Genomic DNA, 20,284 nt, shown 5'->3' with positions numbered 1-20,284 from the left:
CTCAGCTTTGTTCGGGGGGGCTACTGTCATGGTCTCCCCACAGAGTGTACAGAAGGTGGGGACAGAAGAGCCTCAGAGCGCTCAGAAGTCGTCAAGAAGTGACAGTCTAGCTTGGTGTGTGAGCGCCAAGAATCACATGCCCCGCAACATTCACTACGGGACCCAGCCCTCCAAATTCACCCCTCTACTAAACCTTGAAGCACGTGGAAGACTCGGAACGTAGGGCAGGTTGGAATAAGGTTTTGAGCAAAGCTGCTGAGCGCGGCTTCGCACGGGTTAGCCCTGTTGATGCGGGGACACGCACTCGCGAGGGTCGCGTATAAATATCTGGCCTTCCCTAGGCCTCTCTTGCTTCCTTCGTCTTTTGTTTTGTGTAGCAATCATACCATACCCTTTTGCATCTGCACTTCGCACCTGCATTCTCGCTTTCACCCTTGCATCTCACAGGCCAGGCTCTCGCCCTGACACTTAGGACCTCTAATACTTACCGGTAGGTAAGATAATTATATACCTAAGTAAAAGTCTATATAACGGGACTATTACCTAAGCTATCTTACCGGTAATAGTTATATAATCTATGCCTTATTATATAGGTAACAGTAGCAGTAGTGAAAGTAAGGAGTAAAAGAAGGGGTGGAAAGCTCACCTTACTCACCTTAGCTTACTTCACTTGAAACACCTGACTTACCCTTACTATAGTAGCAGCAATACCGAGGGCCTAACGTTACTACTATAGGTAGGGGGGTGGTTATGACAGAGTGTACGCGATCATATAGGAATCAGCTCATTTACTCCAGCGCACGAGCTAAGGGGGTGTGTCGCGATCCGAGCGTGCACATAGGCAACAGCCTTTCATCAAAACTTGAGGCCACGTACGCTAAGAATCAGGTGACTGATTCGTCACCTGCAGCCTCTTCAAGAGCAACACTTGTCTATTCTAGATAGACACATGCAATACACAACCTGCTTTTGAAACACCCTTTATGAGCCCGTACAATAACTTCCCACACAAATAACGTGATAGCCCCTAGCATTTTCAGGGTCGTGTCTCACTCAGGGTCTCGCTATCCTTAGATGAGGTCTGACAGCAAAGTCTAGGTTTCTCGCGAGATGCTCGGTCTTTCATTTTATGCTGCTACATTCGAACATTTCGCTAGAGAGCACTTGATCGACCGACCCGTCATGACCTGCATCCGTGACTGCGCCTTGCTGATGTCTCGCCGATGCCCAGCACCACAGCGCTATATGCTGTGCCGACGACGATCTAGATGGCTCGATGTGGTCGGATCATCCTTGTGAGAAGCTGTACGTTCAAGGGATGGTGATGGCAATATAGGGGCGATACAGAGGCAATACAGAGGCACTATGTGTGTCAATAGGAGCGAAGCTGACGGTCGAGCTGCCTTCATCAAACGTGCCGTATCGGCCAAGCCTAGCGCACGTGAGCAGTCTGCATAAAACAGAGATGGTGTAAGGGAAAGATGACGAGTGGTGATGCATTGACGTTTCATTCGCGCTTCTACGCCCGCGTTGCGTGTCCTTGGAGTGGTGGTTCTCCTTCATGCCCCCGGGCTTAGCACTTCTCCTGAATCTCCGCCGAGATGTTCGGCTTCAATGCGCGTGACGTTTCCGCCACTCCACCACCTTCAATTTCTTCAAGTTTGAGCGCTTCGCCTTCTAGCAAGACAGATATGGCGCTTAACCTTGTGTGTGACCATGTCGTCAACACTTCCGCCAAGTGAGCTGACGAATACTGTCAGTATAGTTTCGTCCGAGGCCTTGCCGGGGTGTAAAGCAAGATGAGGTGTGGACATCGTCTGTAGCCGTCATGCGCAGTGCTCTGCCTGCTGCTTTGGCGGTTCCAGGTATGATCCGGTCCCTTTGCTGTGTTATGGATTGTCACAGGCGTTAAGCAGTCGCTCTCGCGGAGCATGGATGTATCCGGAGAGACATGATTCAGATGCTTGTAGCAGTGGTCTGACCAGAGTACACCTTCATCTTCTGGAGGCTGGGGATCGCGACGTCTGAGTTTCGGACATGCGCTCGATAGCTTCTCTCACTCGTCGTTCACAATCCTTGAGCTCGTTCCACTGATCCGATCCTTGTCCAGAGCCAGCTTTGTGAAGTCTATCAAAGGTTTGACCAGCCACCACATTTAGTCGTTCCAGGCTAGCTGTGCGGTCACCGAGGACAACCGTCACAGGGAGATCGAGTCCAGTGATGTCCCAGTATGGTGCGCGGAACATGACCTCGAACTGAACCGAGGGGTGAAAGAACTGCTTCAGCTTCGGCGCGTACTGCTGGAGCACGCCGAGGGCCATGTTGATCATCCAGCCCTGGTATCGCAGGTCGAACACCACCTTTCGAAGCTCGCTCGTTTGTTGTCTGCCAATGACCTGACACCACTGTGCCAGTTCGCGAATGGTTTGCAATATGGCGCGTTCCAAGCCTCCTTCTCTCGCACAGTAGACCATCAGAGGGTTGAGACTGAAGTAGAGCTTCATTGTTTCGGCGCGGATCGCGCGACTCGTTGACGGTAGACCTGAAATCGCAGGAACGAGTCTCTCGAGGTCCCTGCCATCGCCGCGTGGTGTGATGGCCCCTTTGCCAGTGTACACTGGGATGCCGTGTGGCTGTTCAAGCACCATCTCGTAGATGCTGTTCCTGATCTCTCCAGGGAGGAGTGCGAATGCTGAAGAGTCCATGGTGGTAGTGTCAGCGATGCAGCTGGGGCGAGCCGTTGCAGTCTTGGATGTAAAGCAGAGTGTCGATCTTTTTGTTGTAAGGATGCGGTGCAGTTTACTCTCAATGGTTCAATGTATTTGAGCAAAGGATTGGACTCGGGGAGTTCACCCAGGAAGACACTTTTATTATTACATGTGCAAGTACGCATAACCCGGGGACAGGTCGAATAGGAGCGGCAGGGATAGAACAGCCTTCGCGAACAGCCAACAAGTGATCACGATCCTTGGGGCACGGCAGGGCCCAAGAGGCTTCAACCCCATCCTTCGCGCGGCATAAGCCTGGATCGAGCGATATGCAACAAGCCATGCACGCGATGCATGATGCATCTCAGTGCAAACTCCGACTCTCGGCTGCCGTGATCCGCGGGATCCGGTGAGGCCCTGCGCACATTGCAAGGGTCGCTCAGTAATTTCCTTTCGGTCTTTGATTGATGCCGCGTAAAGCAGCAATGAGCTTTCATGGTGATTTACTGACTGCATGTGGCCTTGGAGGTGACGTACGGCAAGCATTGGCGCGGTGCATCGAGCTGCTCGTCCGTACACTCGTCCGTCTACGTATCTTACATGTACCTTCGCCACCACAACAACCTCATGACCTGCACGCCACGTCAAGTCTGCAGAGCAACGACAACATCATCGCCAGCAGTCTACATGGACGCCCAAACGCCCCACCGGGGCAGGCCATATCGGCAAGGTTCTGACCCTGGCCACAGCTGCGCACTGTTTGCAGACGCCACCCTACGCACACCGCACACCTCGACTTCTACCCAACTGTTCCACCAGGGCACTAAGCAGCCGCCTCTCTGGAATTTCTTGCTGCTTGTCTGGAACAAGTCAGCACGTCGACCTCGCTCGGGATCACCACACACCGCGACACCAGGCGGTCGCTTGTGCTCAAGGCATGCAGCTCTCAGTTCGCAGCTCTCATGGCACAGCAGCTGCCGTGGGCTGCACACCCCTCTCTCATTTGGCCTTTCGGGACCGGTCGGTGACATTGTCACAGCTCTAGCCAACCGCGAAAAGCATATGTGCTTCGTGGATAAGCGACCAGGACCGACATCGTCCAATGGACAAGTCACCATGTTAGCCGCCGCAGAGCAGGAACACCAACACCGGCTGTGGCGCCCTTGTGCCCCGAGACCTCATACCACATGGCCGCCGCCGAAATCAAAGCCTCACCGTGAAACCGCCCTCATAGGGCAGGACGCACCGATCTGAACACCGCAATCTTTCCGTAACAGCACCTTCTGGTATGATGAATCAGCGCTGCATTACATCGAGGATTGCTTGCAGGTCGGACCTCGGTCAGCACAATGGTACGGTCCTCTGAAGACCTCTGGCTCACTACAGATAACGCCAACACCACGAATAGACAGCAATGTGTCGGTTGTTATGATGAGACAACAGCTGTTCGATCACCTACTGGTCGCTGTCGGCTACTCCGCGCTACAGGCCTGCCTTCTAAAAGGTTTCGGAATCAATGCGAAGCTAGCAAGCCGCACTTGATCCTGATGTTGGTTCCCCGGATGGACACGATGCAGGCGCTGTACTAACACTCACCGGCGCGACAGGAAGCTCTTCACGCAAGCCTGCGAAAGGAGCAGACTAGTAGAGCAATCGTTCGTGACAGGATCTTGAGCTTCTCGGTCCGTAGTTCGTATAACGGAACCGAGTGCACGTCTACTGAAAGCGCTTACTGACGAGATATGAAGCAACAAGAACAATTGCTTATCTCACTAACGACATGTTAGCCTACAGTCGCAGAACGTGACCGCTCTCGGCGCATTTCAGGAACGCAAAGTCGGCATCGGCGGCCGCGCGCTTCGAGTGAAGCATGCGCAGTACTTTCGGCGTCTGTGAAGTTTCCTCTTGTCAGCTTGTCAGACTTCGAGGCATCGAGAGTTGAGCTCTTCGGCCACATCGACGAGAGGTTGGTTTGATGCATATCACATGCCGGTAAAGCTGAATATACGAAATCGCCAATTTCTGCCGATGCCCATACCTCTCATGCTCCAACACGACGACTGCGAAACGTTCTCTGGTGCTAAATTGTTACGATCGATCGGTCTGAGGTAGACATGTGGCCCAGAGAGCGTCGTGGCATTTGGGTGTCCAAGCAATGGGGCCTTCATCACATGAACTTTTCGCGTCGGCTGGCTACTGTGACAACAGGGCAATGGCACGGTAGCAGGTTTGAACGAAGACATTCACTGCTGACCACATCAAGCACATGTTGCGGCGGCACACAATGCGGCGGCACACAATGCGACGACACACAATGCGACGACGGTGCGACGACCAATTACGATTCCCCTGCCGGCAGTGTTGCATAACAGTAGCCTGCGGACCCAATTCGAAAATATGAATGGCCACACGAGCACTACGTCCAATTCTTATAAGCCCCAAAGGCGTAAGCCCGATGGTACCCCAACATTTCGACTTTTTAAGGTACGACTTAGGCGAAACGCGTGACGTTGGAGCAATGTCTGCCAGCATCGAACTTATTTCGGCGGCATCATTATCACAGCTCGCTCAGCTGGTCGGCTCGCAGTACGATGGCTCCTGCGCCACACTGTTCCTCTCGCGTGTCAGCGCGAACTCAGCAGGGCAGTCATTAGCTTGTGGGGAGATGTGGCACGTACCACTTCACATGTCAAAAGAACTTCAACATCGAGCGATGGAAGAGCCCTGCCTGCGACCTGGACCATGTCAGCCTCGATCGACTGGCAATATGCATGGTGGCACATGCATATGGAGCCTGTAGTAGCGCAAACAGCACTGCGTTATGGGCGGGGAAGCGACCAAGAGCGGAGACAATGCTTGATCACGACACTAGCAATGCGTACTACCAGGTCTGGCCACGTGGATACGGCTCACATGTAAGCGAAAGGAGCAATACGACACTGGCGCGAGCCTGCATTGAGCGACTGCATCGAAGTTCAGGTGCCCGCCAAGCTTTTGACTGATCGCCGGACTCCGTTAATGCATGCAATACCATCTTTACCCAAGGGTCTCCACGACCTTGCGTGCACTTCCTTGAGCTTCCTATCACGAATCTGACAGTAAGCTGCATATCGAAGAATGCGCCTTTTTCTGTCAGCGTACCAAGTGGCAGCCGAGCCCATGGTCTTGAACTTGCTTTGCTAGCGAGACTGGGAACCCAGCAGACCGGAGACCGCAAGGTCGTGGAGTACATCTTGCTATCCTGGAAAATATCCTCACGGTTGTGAACTTCCTAGGTTCTCTCGCTCTCCTACCTCGAACTCTTTGAGATCGCCGATCAGTCTGCGCAGCATCATGTATCCTTGTAAAAAGGGCAACTTTGCTGAGGCGCCTCTTCCAGCCCAGTCAGTGCCAGGACTTGGTGGTAGTAGATGCGGCCCCCCTCCTGATCGGCTGCTAAGCCAGAAGCCGTTCTCTCGAGGTGGTGTGTATAGCAGATGAGCTTGTTCTCAGCGAGACACATCTTGTGTGTCTCCTGCCGGAGCGCCTTGCATGTCTGCGGAAGTCCTTGAAGTGGACCGACTGGTCCGCGCCTAACACGTTTGGGGATCTGGGAGGGAATACCCCATCAGCACTTTCCACCGCACCAGGTATGAGGCCAACACATATCGGCCGAGACCTCGGGCGATATTATGGACATTGCACATTCTCACCTTGATTGGCATAACATTTGCCTTCGCCTTCGCCGAGTCGTCGAGAAGGTTGATGTGGATATCCTTCTGGTCGACCAGCGCAAGCTTGTAGATTCTGGTGCGGACCCTCGCTGGAAAGCGGTTAAGTGGTGAGTTGTCCATGATACGGATTGTGATATGCTGTGCTCCAGGACGCGTGAGGACTATGCATTGAATGCGGAGCTAAAGCATTGTTGTTGACCGTCTCGAAGGTATTGACGGCTGATAGTGGCGGCTTCATACTGACTCTCACTGGCATGTGCAAACACTCGGTGAGTCAGACGTGAAGATTTTGAGAAGAGCACATGCAAACCATCGAAAAGTGTCATTAGATCTGGCGGCGCGGTGGACACGGACATCAAAGATGTGTCTTGGAAGTATGTACATGAAAAGCGCCGCCAGTTTGCCGAGCACCCAGCACTATCAACGCCATCGCTCGCATATGGCTATCGGTCACCCAGAATGTCGCACACCCTCTACACCTCAAGAGCAGTGCCATTGATGTTCAAGACACCACTGTCCACCAACTTCTTGCACTTAGGTCCCAACTTGCCACTGAGCTTGATGTTGTCAGACACATCCAGCACATCCAGATCAAGAGCGCAAAGCTCCTCTGGAACGTTGTCCTCAAGCTGGTTACCCAACAGAAGAATCTCCTTCAGGCCCTTGTTGTTCGCAAGATCCGCGGGGATCTTGCCAGTAAACTCGTTGTTGGCCAAAGTGATGTAGAGAGTCGATATGTTGCCGGTCGGTGGGATCTCGCCGGAGAGGAGGTTATTGTTGAGGAAAATGACATCCATGTCGGTCTTAGTGAAGAGCTCCTTGGGAAGCTCGCCTTCGAGCTTGTTGAAGCGGAGGTCGAGGAAGGTAAGTGGTGCGTCCAAGACTGTTGTTGGGAACTCGCCGGAGAGAAAGTTGTTGCTCAGATCAATCTCGTAGAGGCACATCAGCCTTGAGACGTCTGGAATACTGCCCGTGAAGCCGTTGGAGTTGGCGTGGAAGAAGGTGATGTCCAGAAGCTCGCTCATAAACCCTTCCAGTTTCAAGTTCTCGCCAAGACCGGCCCCGTTGAGGCCAATACCAGCAACGGCTTCGTAGCCTTCAGGTGTTTCGGCTCATGTTAGACCGGTGATGTTGCAGACTCCGAGGGCATTGGTGACGAGGTCTACGCCGAACCTGAAAGATTAAGGAGTCAGTACATCGTATCGAAGGGAAAGTATAGAAGCGGTACAGTCGCAGCAGAGCTAGCAGTCTCTCTTCACAAGCATATAGCGGCTTGCTGTCGTGCGCACCGTCATGCGTATGAGACCCTCAAGCAGCGTCGAGACACTGCTTGCTCAGGGGCAACTGTATCATTCCCTAGGAATTGCTTACCAGTCAGATACTGTGCTGTTTGGGTCGACAGTCACGGTCTCGGCGAACTTCACGAAGGTGGCAAGGTCCCGAACCAGGTTGGCGGCTGGTGCTGGCACTGCGAGAGCAGAGGTGCCGACCGCAGCGGCGGTGATAAGGGAAGCGTAAGAGAGTGGACCCATTGTTGAACCTGATGGGAAGGTTTCGTGTGAGAGTTGCTTGAGGAAGGGAGAGGGAGGTGATGTGCTAGCAGTACAGTGGGGAGGAAATGTTGGAGGAGTAACCTAGAACATATGCTCGTCTAGACCATCGAGGCCATGCCAAAGTCAGTGGTGGTTCAACCTTTTGCTTGTAATGGGTTGTTGGACGAATTGCATTTGACAGATGCCAATTGAACATGTCGACATGCCGATATTGCTGTTGGACAGTCTCTTTCGAGGATATTATCGCACTCGTTCCGACAAAGAATGCAGAGTGTAAGTCCGTGAGGCCTCCGAGGCATTCGTACCTGCATCTTCGGCCACACGTGAGGCTGGAGCGGCCACCTGAGATACGAGAATGTGGAGAGATCCAGAGTGCAGCTCGTGGGTGTTGACATGGACCGACATCCGCGAGACCAGCGCAAAAAAAACTGCAGAGGTGGCCGTTTGTCCGGCGAACGCTGAACAAAGAACGTCTCGGTGCTGGTTTGGCGGTGTTGGCGGGATGTGTGCGCCTCGACTTCGGAGAGTGAAGTCTAAGTTGGATTGCAGCACAGACGCTTTTGACAGGGCTGAAGCATAGCGGACTAGGATCTGAGATGAGCTCCTGCCCACATGAGCCAACCATGTATGGCAGTATCCATTCCGTTCGATTTTGCGATCATGTGACAGAAAACGGCGACTGCAGGTGGTGAGATATTCGCATGCTGGCCACTACGGGTGCGAGGACGGTGTGTATTGGTGCCGTGGACTGTGAAGACAGGGCTGTCGGCTCATGCTTGATCGTTCCAGCAGTTGTCGTTATGCTGGGCTGATCAGAATATACTGTGATCCATCCCTTGTTGATTAATGATCGTACACAAAGCAACGCCATGCCCCTACAAGTCCTTCCTTGGAGCATCACCCTTCTCATCACCTGTACCATACTTCCTTACTTCCTCCTTCGCGGCACGCTTATCCTTCTCAAAGTACTTCACTTCCTCGCTGTCCATGTGCTTCATGACATTATCCGCCTGCCACTTCTTGAAGCTGAATCCTACGCCCTCATGGCTGTAGTCCTTGTCATTTGCCTGGTCCTTGTGGTACTTGACTTGAATGAAGTCGCTGTCCACGGTGGCAGGATGCAAGCTCAACGACACGAGGGCATTGATTGTCGCAGTCTTTGGGATGATCTTGAACGTCCATGATTGCTCATTCTTGAACTGGATCAGATTCTGCTCGTTCTTGATGATCTCGTATCCTTCGTTCTTGCTGGCCTTGAAGAGCTTTGGTAGAGCAAACCATTGACCTGCCATCTTGTAGCGGTCGTTGGCGTAGACGAACTGATCGTCGTAGACACAGTCGGCTGTGTAGCGCTCGACACGCTTGATGGTTGGCTCGCAGGAGTAGAGGGCGATGATGTCGTCGATGAGAGCTTGTCTCTGTGGTGAGAGCGGGATGCTCTTGGAGGGGTCTGGGTGCATGTCCTCGGTCGCGGTGGTCTGGCGGACCTCGAACTGCTCGCCTGGAGCGGTGGACGACATGTTTGCGGGTAGGAGTGGGTTGATGTTGGAGTATGATGCTCGATCTGCTACTTTTGGTGCCGATGCTGGTCCTTCCAAGTGTAGGGGGTGTGATTATGTTTGCTAAAGTGAGTTGGACAGCTGTGCTTGTGAAGCAGTAGTGAGGCGAATGGTCAATAACATAAGCCTACATGTACCTGGGTACGCCTACATCTGAGCAGCGAGAGGAAGCTGTGACGTTTGGGAATCTCATTGGACCAAGTGAAGCATGACCATCTCGCGCGAAAGCACGTTCAGAGGTGAAGCTTGACCGCGTCGACGTCTGGTCAATGATGTCAGTGTTCTGATGTTGCATGTGTGTCGCAAGAATGACGAGTTGAAGGAGAACGGAGAACATGAAGGCGTCCAGGAAGGAACATTGATTCAAACTGCAGGCATCGGGGATGGAGGAACATTCCGCCGGCTGAGAGGTCTGACACCTCACACAAATCAACACACGAAGTGCCTTTCTGGTACTCATCGATAGCCATCGTGACACGATCCCTATGATCGTGGTGTGATCCAACCAAGGAATACGATCGCCATGTGAAGGCAGCGTTGCTAACAAGCACGTCAAGTTCTCCCCGACATCGCAAACCGGAGGATTTCCAGAGCTATCTCCGAGACATCATCGAAATAGACGAGGACATCGACGACAATGCGATGCTACAGTCGAACCACCGATTCGAGCCTCCTGACGATTGGGTACTGGGCCCGCCACATGCCGATGGATCGCAGGAGCGCTGGCGGAACAGCATCAGACAAGCTTATCGACTCAAGAACTGGCAGCTGCACATCGCGGACATCGACCTGGTCCTTCGTGATAGCAAGCAGACGGAGATCGCTCGACTTGCTGTCTACCGCTGCCAGCCATATGTGTCTTTGACACGTGGCAGGATCGAAGAGTACTTTCGCAGTCGAGAAAATGCGACAGGATGCCTTTGTGTCGTCGGTGTTGCGGAAGTGGCTGAGGACATGGAGAGTGCTTCCCTTGTGATTCGCAGACGATCCGTGCCAGACGATCATGACAGACTTGACGCATCAGAGACTACTGTTGGTCACCCACAAGCATCAGCCAATCAAGTATGTGCTGACAAGCCGAAAAAGCCACAGCAGGAGCTTAGTGCCAATGCTTCTGGAGTCAAGGAGTTGCACGGGCAGATCGGTCATAGTGATGACGGGTACAACGATGGGTTCAGCGAGGACGAGTACCTTTAAGACAATCCTTCCGGACCGCCTTTGTTGATAGCTCCGACAGGGCCGCCTCCGCCAGCCGGACACAACATCGACAGCCTACTGCGACACTGCGACTGACGAAGACATTCGGCAGTATGTAAGTCATCACACACCTACGACAACCCAAAACATCTATCAAGCGTTCCAGCAAGCATCATGAGAATATTCAGTCCCAAGATTACGGCGGGAGGAGCCTGCGGCGGAACTCATTATGGTTCTCACAGTGTAATATTCCGACCTCAGGTACAAAAGCATTATTGGTCTATTTCCCTTCAGAGATGTCTGCCGCTTCAGTGATTTTGACCCCAACAGCGCGTCTCAATGTGATAAAATTGTGATATCGTCTTCGCCATCAAGCTCGCCTTTGTGACTGCAAGCTTCGCATGATCATCAAGAGACGCCTCGACATAGACATGTGATGGAATGATTGATTAGGTCTGCGAATATGATTACGACACTGTCAATGGTAGCGCCTTGCTGTCATTCAGAATAGGTACTGCTGCTGTGGCACGGAATTGCTCTTTGTGGCTACAACGTTCTCTACTTCAATATGATAGTCACGACGCGCGCTTTCACTGGTAATCTCGATGGAATAGCCGGAGTATGGGCCCGTGTCGCGCTGGATTAATCTGCACACTGTTCTCATCTCCATGAACGGCGAGACTCCCGCCACTGTTGCAGGTGGTGAGGAGACCGCTACTCAAACTGGCGCCACGATAAATCCTCATAGTCGCCACCATGCACCTCAAAGGTAGCTTGCCGACTGTGCAACCCGTACAGAGGAAGATGAGGCTTGGATCGATTGCAGCGTAACGTGATCGTTCAAAAAGTCTGAGATCGCTGTGTTACTGAGGTGGCATTGATGATCGCGGGACATTCTTGCTGGCAAGACGTGAGCGCTTGGTCCGGCAGTCGAGTTTCAGGCGTTGTCAACATCAACGGATGGTCCTGCGCAGTCTCAGCACGCTCACGTATCGCGATCACACCGTTGACAGCACGATCGGTCGCTCGAGGTCAGTGAGCCTTCCTTGATGGCAGAATGTGATTGCGGCGCTAGTGCGCTAGCGTGAATCTTACCAAGAAGTTGGTACTTCTTTTTCGACGTCACATTGCGAAAGAGATGGGATAATGGACAACGACATGGAAACAGTAAAGAAACCTCATTTGCAACCGATGAAACAAGCAGTTCTCTATCTATCCTTCCTCCCAGAGTCAGTCACTGTATGTCTGTGTAGCCGGCCGATGTCACAATCAAGCCAAGGTTTTAGTCAACCGCACATGCGTCGCATACAACGCCCTGCGCTAGTTTGACCGTCATGCATCTTCATCATTCCGTCCCCAGTAACAAATGAAATGTATGCAATACCCGCGTTCTATGATTAAGCGTGAAATACATGCATTACAGATATTGAACCATGTACATCAGAAAGGAAATAGCCATCCCTCCTATTTGAATTCGATCCAAGTCATAGCCACGTTTAGGCAAGTGCGACAAAGGCAGCTGCACCGGCGATGAGAGCCATGATTGGCTTCGTGGCAGATCCGGCACCAGTGTATGTGGCTGGGAAGGTGCCCGTGGCGGATGGGACAGCGCCAGTTCCGCTTGGGTGGACTGGCGTGGTGCCGTTACCGCTGCCGTAAGTTGGCGGGTTCACTGGGGACTTGGGGGTGTTGCCGTTGTATGTTGGAGGAGTCGGTGGCTGCGATGGCTTGTATGCCATGGTGGTCGCAGTGCCAACGGAAGGAGTTGCGCTGACACCTGGGCCTGGCTGGGTAAGGAAGTAGCAGCCGTCGACCATCTGGCACTGTTGACCAGCTGGGTACTGGTGAGCTGGGTTGCAAGAATAGCGACCTTGGCTGTCGTTGGTACCTGGAGCAGGGCATGCAGCAGATGGGGAAGCTGGTGGCTGCTGCGATCCGGTGCCGGATGGTGGACCGTAACCTGGAGCGGTTGGCTTCGATGGCGTCTCAGATGGGTGGACCGGGCTGTTTGGTGTGGTGGCAACGGAAGGAGTTGCGCTAACACCTGGGCCTGGCTGAGTGAGGAAGTAGCAGCCGTCGACCATCTGGCACTGCTGGCCCTTAGGGTAAGTGTGTGCTGGGTTGCAGGAGTAACGACCTTGGCTGTCGTTGGTACCTGGTGCTGGGCATGCGGCGGTAGATGAAGCTGGTGGCACGGAAGCGCTGCCAGATGGGGGGCCGTAGCCAGGTGCGGTCGGTGCGGTACCAGTTGGGTATGGGGCAGTGACTGGGACAGTCTGGGTGATAACGGTGGTCTTCTCCTTGCATGCCTCGCATGGAACGGTGCTGACCCACGTGCTGTAGACGGTCTTGGTGGTGACTAATGGACCTGGGTTGGTAGCTGGGGCAGTTGGCTTAGTGCTGGACTCCTTTGGCGAGTTTGGTGTGGTAGCCGAAGTGCTCTTCGACTCCGAAGCGGAGGTCGATGGCTTTTGGGCTGGGGTAGTCTCGCTGGCTGGGAGCGTCTTGGTCTCAGTTCCTGGGAGCGTCACGGTGGTCTGGATAGTCTTGGTGAGAGTGCGAACGGTGGTGTACGTGGTGACAAGAGTAGTAGTGCCGGTTGTGATCGCAGTGGTCTCGATGCAGGTCGTGAGGGAAGCGGTGGTGATGGCGGATGTTGTTTCTGGGACACTCGAAGTGGAGGAAGCGGAGCTAGAGCTCGTGGTTGGGGCTGGCTTGCTCTCGGTAGTGGTGCCCTGGCTGGTTGTTGGCTTTCCCGGCACGGAAGTGGTGCTTTCCTCTTCGCTGCATGTCGTCGAAGAGCTTGGTGCAGGAGCAGTCGTCTCTGGCGAGTGTGGGACAGTGCTGGTCTTGCTTGCAGAGGAAGAGCTCGACAAAGAGCTTGAAAGGCTTGTCGATGAGCTCTTTGGCGGCTGAGACGAAGAGGGAGTGGCCGAAGTCGTGCTGACGGACGTGGACGTGGTCAGCTTCTCCGTGGTAGAGCTTGGTGCCGGTGGAGTGTAAGCCGGTGGCGCTGGCACACTTGATGTGCAGGTGCTCTGCGCGGGCTTGGGCGGAATGCTGCTAGAGAACGAAGTAGAGCTCGAGCTGGCACTGGTCGAGGGCAGAACAGGAACGCTGCTCGATTTCTCTTCGCCGTAAGTCGGTGGCGCTACACCGTAAGTCGGTGGCGCTTCACCGTAAGCTGGCGGCGCCATGGCACCGAATGCCACGGAGGCAAAGCCCAAAAGGGCGATGTTCTTAATCATATTGATGCGGACAATCGCTCGAGTAGAATATTAGGTAGTATTAACGAATGGACTTGTGCAAAGCACAAAAAGCGAGTGAAAAGCGAATGTGATGATCAAAGGAACGAAGGGATCAACACAACAAGATATGAAGTCCTAGAGCAGGGTGAAGAAACAAGACAATAAGACAGGACGGATTGGCAGGCATATCAATGTCACGGCAGTGAGGTACCTCCTAGCGTCCGACCAGCAGACATGGATAGCATGTAGTCTGTCGGACATCGCTATAGATCCAGTATCCACACGGCTGGGTATCGGCCAGTAGCATTCGTTCTGGGTCTGTGCATCTGTGATTGCAATCAGCATGGGTACAGACTGGGGGTGTAGTGGACGGACGACAGACGGTGTCTGTGCCGTTTCCGCAAGCAGAGCCGCGTGGGTCGCCGTATTGTGCCCTGGCCACTGGGAGGCATCTGTCGGTAGATGGCTTGACTTCCGGCGGAGCCAACGACACGAGCGGAAGTGAAGACAGAAGACATGTCAATGGGGATGTCACTCTCAGCAGAGCAGACGTAGGGCGGAGTCGGCGGCCAGCCTAGAGACAGCGTATCTTTCCCTGACATGTCGATACATGATATATTATTATATAGCCAGCAACAGCAACATGGTATCGCGTGCCGAGTGCAGTCGACCGGGAAGGATGTGATTGGCTGAGCTTCGCTGCGGGTATCTTCAAGCTTGCATCTTGGCAACTCTATCTTGAGCGTTGAGGTGTGAAACGCTCGCGGCGCCGGCAGGCAGGATGACGCCTTTGTTGTTGTTGTTGTTGCTGTTGTCGTTGTTGTTGTTGTTGTTGTTGTTGTTGTTGTTGTTGTCCAGCTCCGAAGTTGCCGTGTGCCGTCCACTGCTAAATCTCCCTAGCCGTGTCGGTCCCCATGCACCCGCGAAGCGGGTGTTGGACAACCCAGTGATATTGGACACCTCAATAAAACCACGCTTTCTAACACGCGTATCTTCCATTCAACACGCGTTATCTCATCAATATGGTTGCTTCCATCTATCGTGAAGAAGAGGAGCTCATCAGTGAGGCCGTGCAGTGGTACTGCGACGCGTCAAATCCAGGTCCTGTCAAGCAGGTAGCCGCCAACTGGGGTGTCGATTACCAACGCTTCAGAAGACGACTTCTCGGTCACAACTCACGCAGCACACGGCCGCGTACGCACACGGTGTTGACACACGATCAAGAAGCTGTTCTTGCAACCTACTTGAGGAGGTGTGACAAGATAGGCGTATCCGCGCGACTCCGGATGGTCCAGATCAGCGCAAATTCGATCCTCAAGCGATACCATACTGGATCTAGATCACCTCCAATTGTGAGCTCGAAGTGGCCACAACGATGGCTCAATCGACATCCAGAATGGAAGAAGGTGAAGCAACAACCATTGGAAGCAGCAAGAGCAGCGGCATGGGATATTGGTGACCTTGAATGGTGGTACAGCAAGCTGTGGGAGACCTGTCAAGAGCATGGCATATTGCCTAAGGACATGTGGAATATGGACGAGACTGGCTTCCAACAACAGTGAGGACCTTCGGTCGATACACTGCTGCGCTTATAGCTGATCCATTGATAGATGAGTCTATTAAGCAGCGACTGGAGCCACTCTTCCGTGGAGCCCAGATTGCTATCGTTGAGGGCGCCGAAGTAGTAGCTGAATTGAACAACACCACGGTCCGCCAGAACGCTCGCAATGCTCGCAACACTCAGAAGAGACAACACCTTCAGCGTGGAGGTGTCATGAAGGCTATCAACGCAAGAGCTGCTATACAAGAATGTGAAGAGAACACAGTAAAGCAGCTTGAAGCCCAGCTAGCACGTGCAAGAACAGGTGAATTGAGACACCGGATAAGCAAGATTATGAGCTATATCAAGGGGACATACAACAGACCTGCTTATCCAGTGGAGAGACGGAAGATTATGCCAATATGGCTTGCCTGTATGGACGATATAGCCAATAGATAGTTGAATACACCTCATTGATATCGTTGAGGTGTCCAATATCACTGGGTTGTCCAACACCCGCTTCGCGGGTGCATGGGGACCGACACGGCTAAGCCTCACCGAACATCTCGTACTCCGACACTAGAGTCCTCTCCCGTACTCGGCGAAAGCCAGGAAATTGACCTCTTGTCTTTGGTGGCCCACGGCTGTGCTGACTGGAGACTGCTCAGTGCTCACCGCAGCAGGGACAGTATAGGGCCTTGGTATAAGACGTTGCTAGTCTCTGTGCGTATGCAAGGACTGCGGACGGAAGCACACACGATGGCCTCCGAAGATCGACTTTGCAGGAGCAACTCGGCTTCGCACTGGCGGCACGACTTTGCGGTAGTCGAGAACAGGAGTGAGGAAGCAACGCGTGGAACCGTTGGACCATTCACGACCAAGAGACCGCCTCAGTGCTTGTGAGTGCGCTACCAAAGGCCATCTCTTCGACTCGGACCGCGGAGGAGCCGGCATTAAGGCAGGCGGCCGACTTCACACCAGTGCTATGGTCCACAAAATGTCACGATGGGATATCGACTTCAAGATTGTCCATCCTGAAAAGGAACTTCTGCCACGACGCTATCCAGCACTGTCACTGAACTTGCCACGAATGATGAATCAAAGTATGCTCTGTGCGTCTGCAGCTGAGACCGTCACAGTACTGCATCAGCATACCGGGTGTCTGGCAGGCCGAAGTCTGCAGTGCGATCGCTCATCAGCTCCATACGAATTGACCTTGTCTGCTGTCAACGACCCATTCTCGAACAGGCCGCTTTCTACCAAGCCCGAGGCGCTTACCTAAACCTGCTGGGCTCAGCTCTCTCTTGCGAAGTTGCCATCCAAGCAAGTGTTGAGGGCGTCCCGCGCTCGTTGAGCGTCTCGCAGAACAAGAACGTCCATCACCAGTGGCTTCAGAGAAAAGTGCCCTATGGTCCAACTCCTTCCATCCCTTTGCAGTGACCTTCCCTGGTATTCACCAAGTAGACGCTCGTGGGCCTTTTTAGCCAATCAAGGGACGGGCAGGGGGCTGCACGGACTCAAAAATTGGGTCCGCTAACGACTGAACAGGTGTAGCAGGTGCGGGACTAACGGCAACCAATACATGGTGAGTTTTCAAAGGGATCACAAGGCAAAACCTATGCGGCAGGTAACACGTTCCTATGCGGCAGGTAAGCTTCACACCCAAATCCATCAACTTCAGCTTTGATTTTCTCGATAGTTTAGACTCCAAATCGAATACTTGCAAAGAGCACTTCGAATTGAATTGCGAGACCTCGTACCCTATACTTATTGAGCCCCCCTTGGGGGGTTGGGGGGGGCAGAAATGGTCGCTGTCCCTCGAAGCAATTCGAGTTGAGCTCTAGAATAAGAGCTCTTGCGGCTATGTCAGCTTCAGGCATCTTGGGCGCTCAAAAGTTACCTTGTCCGGTTAGATTACCTGCCGCATAGGAAAAGTCTACCTGCCGCATAGGATTTGCCGGATCACAAAGGCATTCCAGAGCTTTCAGGCCATGCCAAGTCTGATCCGCCTGACCCGCCGTTCCCCCGAAGCTGGGGGACGCTCGATCAGGATCACACCTGCATTGCACGAATAAAGTCAGGCTCCAGCGATACTGGCTGAAACGCGGTTCGCGGTGCTGTCACTGTCATCACATTTGAACTGCAGGACTGCCTGCGATAATTTGTTGAAGAGCAAGATCTTTGGGCCGTCGAGGACACTGAGTCATGTGATGCTTCAGCTCAACGCCTAGCACAACATACGACGATGTCTCAAGTAGTTCGCCGGCAAAATGCGAGCCCGAGGCTACACCATCGTATGACAGGGATCGTTAAGGAGCGTCAACTGCTGACGATCTTGCCAGATTCTGGCAGTGACCATTGCGACTTCCTTTTCCCATGCAATTGTTCTTGAACGTGATGTCGGCATCCTGGTCCATGGGGTCCAGACTCTGTGACGCGAAATCCGCCGGGATCAGGCATCTGTCGAATTCCACAACAGGTTCTGTGGCTCAACTGACTGGGCTGTTCCTCGAGACCGCGTTCGGCAACATCGACCCGTACACGTCACTCTTAATCAAACCTGACATGAGCATGTTTGAGCAGCAGAAGTTCCACGATATACGCCCGCTTGCCGCTACGATCAACGACTGTCGAGGCAGACCAAGCCGGGCGTCATTGAACAATCTTTGTGATCGACCTTCAGAGGAGAAGAAATGCAGCGAAGCATCTTCCACTCACTCAGGAACATTGTTAGGTCCGCCTCAACGTCATGGCAGCTTCGCAGCCCGAAGTCACCAAGTCTGCTTCTGGTGCGCGAGCTGAACGTGTGGTGCTGGGTAGGTGAGCTTGCAGCTTACATGTCCTTACTGCATAAGACAGCCTGGTGTAACTTGTGAAGTGAGTGTATAGACTCCAGGAGACTTTGCACAAGTTCCGACGTCCGGCAGATGTGTGGCGTAGAAGCTTCAATGAGATCACCATACCTGTGGTACAGATCTGATGGCTCACGAGACTGGTTCGCCGGAACACGACATCCTTCCTGAGAGGACTTGTGACAGCTGATACATGGTAATTTGTCGTCATTGAGCGACATCACGTGCTGACATGTGATAGTCGTAGTCAGAGAACTTCATCCAAACTGGCTTTATCGACCCCACATGCGTCGAAGGCGACTTCGTGAATACATACCACCCTTGTGGCTGGACGATCTCTGTATCGTTGTCACGAGGCACGAGTGACTGGTCATTAGGTCTAGAATTAAGTGATCTAGAGAAAGGGTTGGGGTACTTAGCTTTTGGGCAAGTCTCACGTCTTGAGGCGAGTGCCACTAAATGTTGCAGACAAAGCCTGGCTCTTAGCTCTGCTTCCAGCTACTCTAACTCATACACGTGTGAAGACTTTAACAGCAACAGCACACCTTACATACTGTACTAATCTATCGAGAGCCCTATGAATACGCACATTCAGGTGCGCCGCCAGTGAGTACATCACAGCCACTGCGCGCTGTCTTCTGCTGACATGTGATAGCACTTGGTAGAGGACCTCACTCGGGATTGCCTCATGCACCTCACGACGTAACTTCGCCATTTCCTCAGAAGCGAGCCACATGGCCATACAAATCCGCGGCCGCATCCTTGACAGCAGGTGGCTGCGTAACACGTTTGCAGCCGAGTGAAGCGGAGCGAGGCCTCCATAGATAGAGCTTTGGGACAATTGACCAACTCTTGGTACGACTAGCACCAGAGCTTGCAATCAATGCCCGCCTGATGGACTTGCTTCAATTCACTCCATCTCACACATATGCAAGATCTTGCAAGATCTTGCATGATTGTGGAGCACTACTCGCGCCTGCCTAGTGCTGCTATAACTAAGTGAAGCAGATCAGTGCCCCTGGAGACTCGGCTTTGGGATAAAGTGGCCATTACTTAGTGAGCATGCCACCAAAATCTCCTATGGAGCCCCGATTGAGGGCTCTGCTTCGATTCACTCAGGCTCACCGCCATGCAGATTCTGCCTCTTTCCACGAAAATGGGAGTGGGCCACGCATGCACCACTGGTCAGATGACTCTTTTGGTTCTGCCGAACATAATCTTCGCACTCTATTTGGCAACACTTCTTCATTCAACCACGTTCACAGCCATCCGCACCACCACCACCAGAGACTACCACCATCACGAACGCAAATCACCGCACGACACTTTACTCCGAATTCATTCGACCACCATAGGCGAACGACCGTATGCAACACTCGAATCAGCAAGTCGCACCTGTTGCGAACATGAAGCGAGAGCCCAACGAAGAGCTCTTCATACCAGAGGGCACGTCAAGTAAGCAGCCTTACTGATTGCCACCGGTATCAAGGTGAAGCACACGACCGTACTAACGCTTCAGCAGGCAACAAGCGCCCACGGGTCCGCGATGCCCGAGAGACAGCCGCCAATGGGCGTGAGACCGACGTGAACTATCTGAATCCCAAAGCCCCACGTATCGCCACGAACCATGTTCTGTACCCCGGTATCGAGCAACAGATGCGGACGATGGTGGAAACATTCCTTCGATCACACGGAAGGGCGACGACGGCAGGCCTCAAGAACAAACATGTCGGCACGTCCTGCGAGGAGATCAACAAGTACACCAACGTGCAAGACTCGTATCCCTAGCCCGAGCCGACAGCATTGGTGGGCCGGCAGGGAGCGGGGAAGACCCAAGTTGTCAATGTTGTCACAGGCCAGCAAGACGTCGCGCGGTCCTTTGGAGGTACCGGACGAGGGACCTTCGTTGCTCAT

The 20,284-nt window shown here is 53.3% G+C and overlaps 8 protein-coding genes across 8 annotated transcripts; 3 read left to right on the top strand and 5 right to left on the bottom strand.

Annotated features, from left to right (window-relative positions):
* Positions 1 to 1,994: 1,994 nt before the first annotated feature.
* Positions 1,995 to 2,705, bottom strand: CLAFUR5_03262 (uncharacterized protein; the record flags this gene model as incomplete). The annotated part of the gene is made up of 1 exon (XM_047902410.1): positions 1,995 to 2,705. One exon carries the CDS (start codon positions 2,703 to 2,705, stop codon positions 1,995 to 1,997), a length of 711 nt encoding a protein of 236 aa, XP_047758857.1.
* A 3,334-nt stretch (positions 2,706 to 6,039) lies between these two features.
* Positions 6,040 to 6,541, bottom strand: CLAFUR5_03261 (uncharacterized protein; the record flags this gene model as incomplete). Its single annotated transcript, XM_047902409.1, has 2 exons — positions 6,040 to 6,297; positions 6,401 to 6,541. 2 exons carry the CDS (start codon positions 6,539 to 6,541, stop codon positions 6,040 to 6,042), a joined length of 399 nt encoding a protein of 132 aa, XP_047757889.1.
* A 353-nt stretch (positions 6,542 to 6,894) lies between these two features.
* On the bottom strand, positions 6,895 to 7,953 carry CLAFUR5_03260 (Leucine-rich repeat extensin-like protein 3; the record flags this gene model as incomplete). The annotated part of the gene is made up of 3 exons (XM_047902408.1): positions 6,895 to 7,517; positions 7,545 to 7,594; positions 7,793 to 7,953. The coding sequence occupies 3 exons, from the start codon at positions 7,951 to 7,953 to the stop codon at positions 6,895 to 6,897; spliced, it is 834 nt and encodes a 277-aa protein (XP_047758859.1).
* An 896-nt stretch (positions 7,954 to 8,849) lies between these two features.
* Positions 8,850 to 9,494, bottom strand: CLAFUR5_03259 (uncharacterized protein; the record flags this gene model as incomplete). Its single annotated transcript, XM_047902407.1, has 1 exon — positions 8,850 to 9,494. The coding sequence occupies one exon, from the start codon at positions 9,492 to 9,494 to the stop codon at positions 8,850 to 8,852; it is 645 nt and encodes a 214-aa protein (XP_047758673.1).
* A 681-nt stretch (positions 9,495 to 10,175) lies between these two features.
* On the top strand, positions 10,176 to 10,730 carry CLAFUR5_03258 (uncharacterized protein; the record flags this gene model as incomplete). Its single annotated transcript, XM_047902406.1, has 1 exon — positions 10,176 to 10,730. One exon carries the CDS (start codon positions 10,176 to 10,178, stop codon positions 10,728 to 10,730), a length of 555 nt encoding a protein of 184 aa, XP_047758672.1.
* Positions 10,731 to 12,226: 1,496 nt separating this feature from the next.
* Positions 12,227 to 13,978, bottom strand: CLAFUR5_03257 (Vacuole-localized protein 4; the record flags this gene model as incomplete). Its single annotated transcript, XM_047902405.1, has 1 exon — positions 12,227 to 13,978. The coding sequence occupies one exon, from the start codon at positions 13,976 to 13,978 to the stop codon at positions 12,227 to 12,229; it is 1,752 nt and encodes a 583-aa protein (XP_047758625.1).
* Positions 13,979 to 16,277: 2,299 nt separating this feature from the next.
* CLAFUR5_03256 (uncharacterized protein) lies at positions 16,278 to 16,800 on the top strand (the record flags this gene model as incomplete). The annotated part of the gene is made up of 2 exons (XM_047902404.1): positions 16,278 to 16,417; positions 16,500 to 16,800. 2 exons carry the CDS (start codon positions 16,278 to 16,280, stop codon positions 16,798 to 16,800), a joined length of 441 nt encoding a protein of 146 aa, XP_047758670.1.
* Positions 16,801 to 19,737: 2,937 nt separating this feature from the next.
* Positions 19,738 to 20,158, top strand: CLAFUR5_03255 (uncharacterized protein; the record flags this gene model as incomplete). Its single annotated transcript, XM_047902403.1, has 2 exons — positions 19,738 to 19,825; positions 19,893 to 20,158. The coding sequence occupies 2 exons, from the start codon at positions 19,738 to 19,740 to the stop codon at positions 20,156 to 20,158; spliced, it is 354 nt and encodes a 117-aa protein (XP_047758626.1).
* Positions 20,159 to 20,284: the final 126 nt, after the last annotated feature.

This window comes from Fulvia fulva, chromosome 2 (assembly GCF_020509005.1).
Source record: "Fulvia fulva chromosome 2, complete sequence".
Taxonomy (NCBI): domain Eukaryota; kingdom Fungi; phylum Ascomycota; class Dothideomycetes; order Mycosphaerellales; family Mycosphaerellaceae; genus Fulvia; species Fulvia fulva.
Note: the sequence above shows the minus strand (reverse complement) of the source record. Positions and strands in the feature narration are given on the sequence as shown.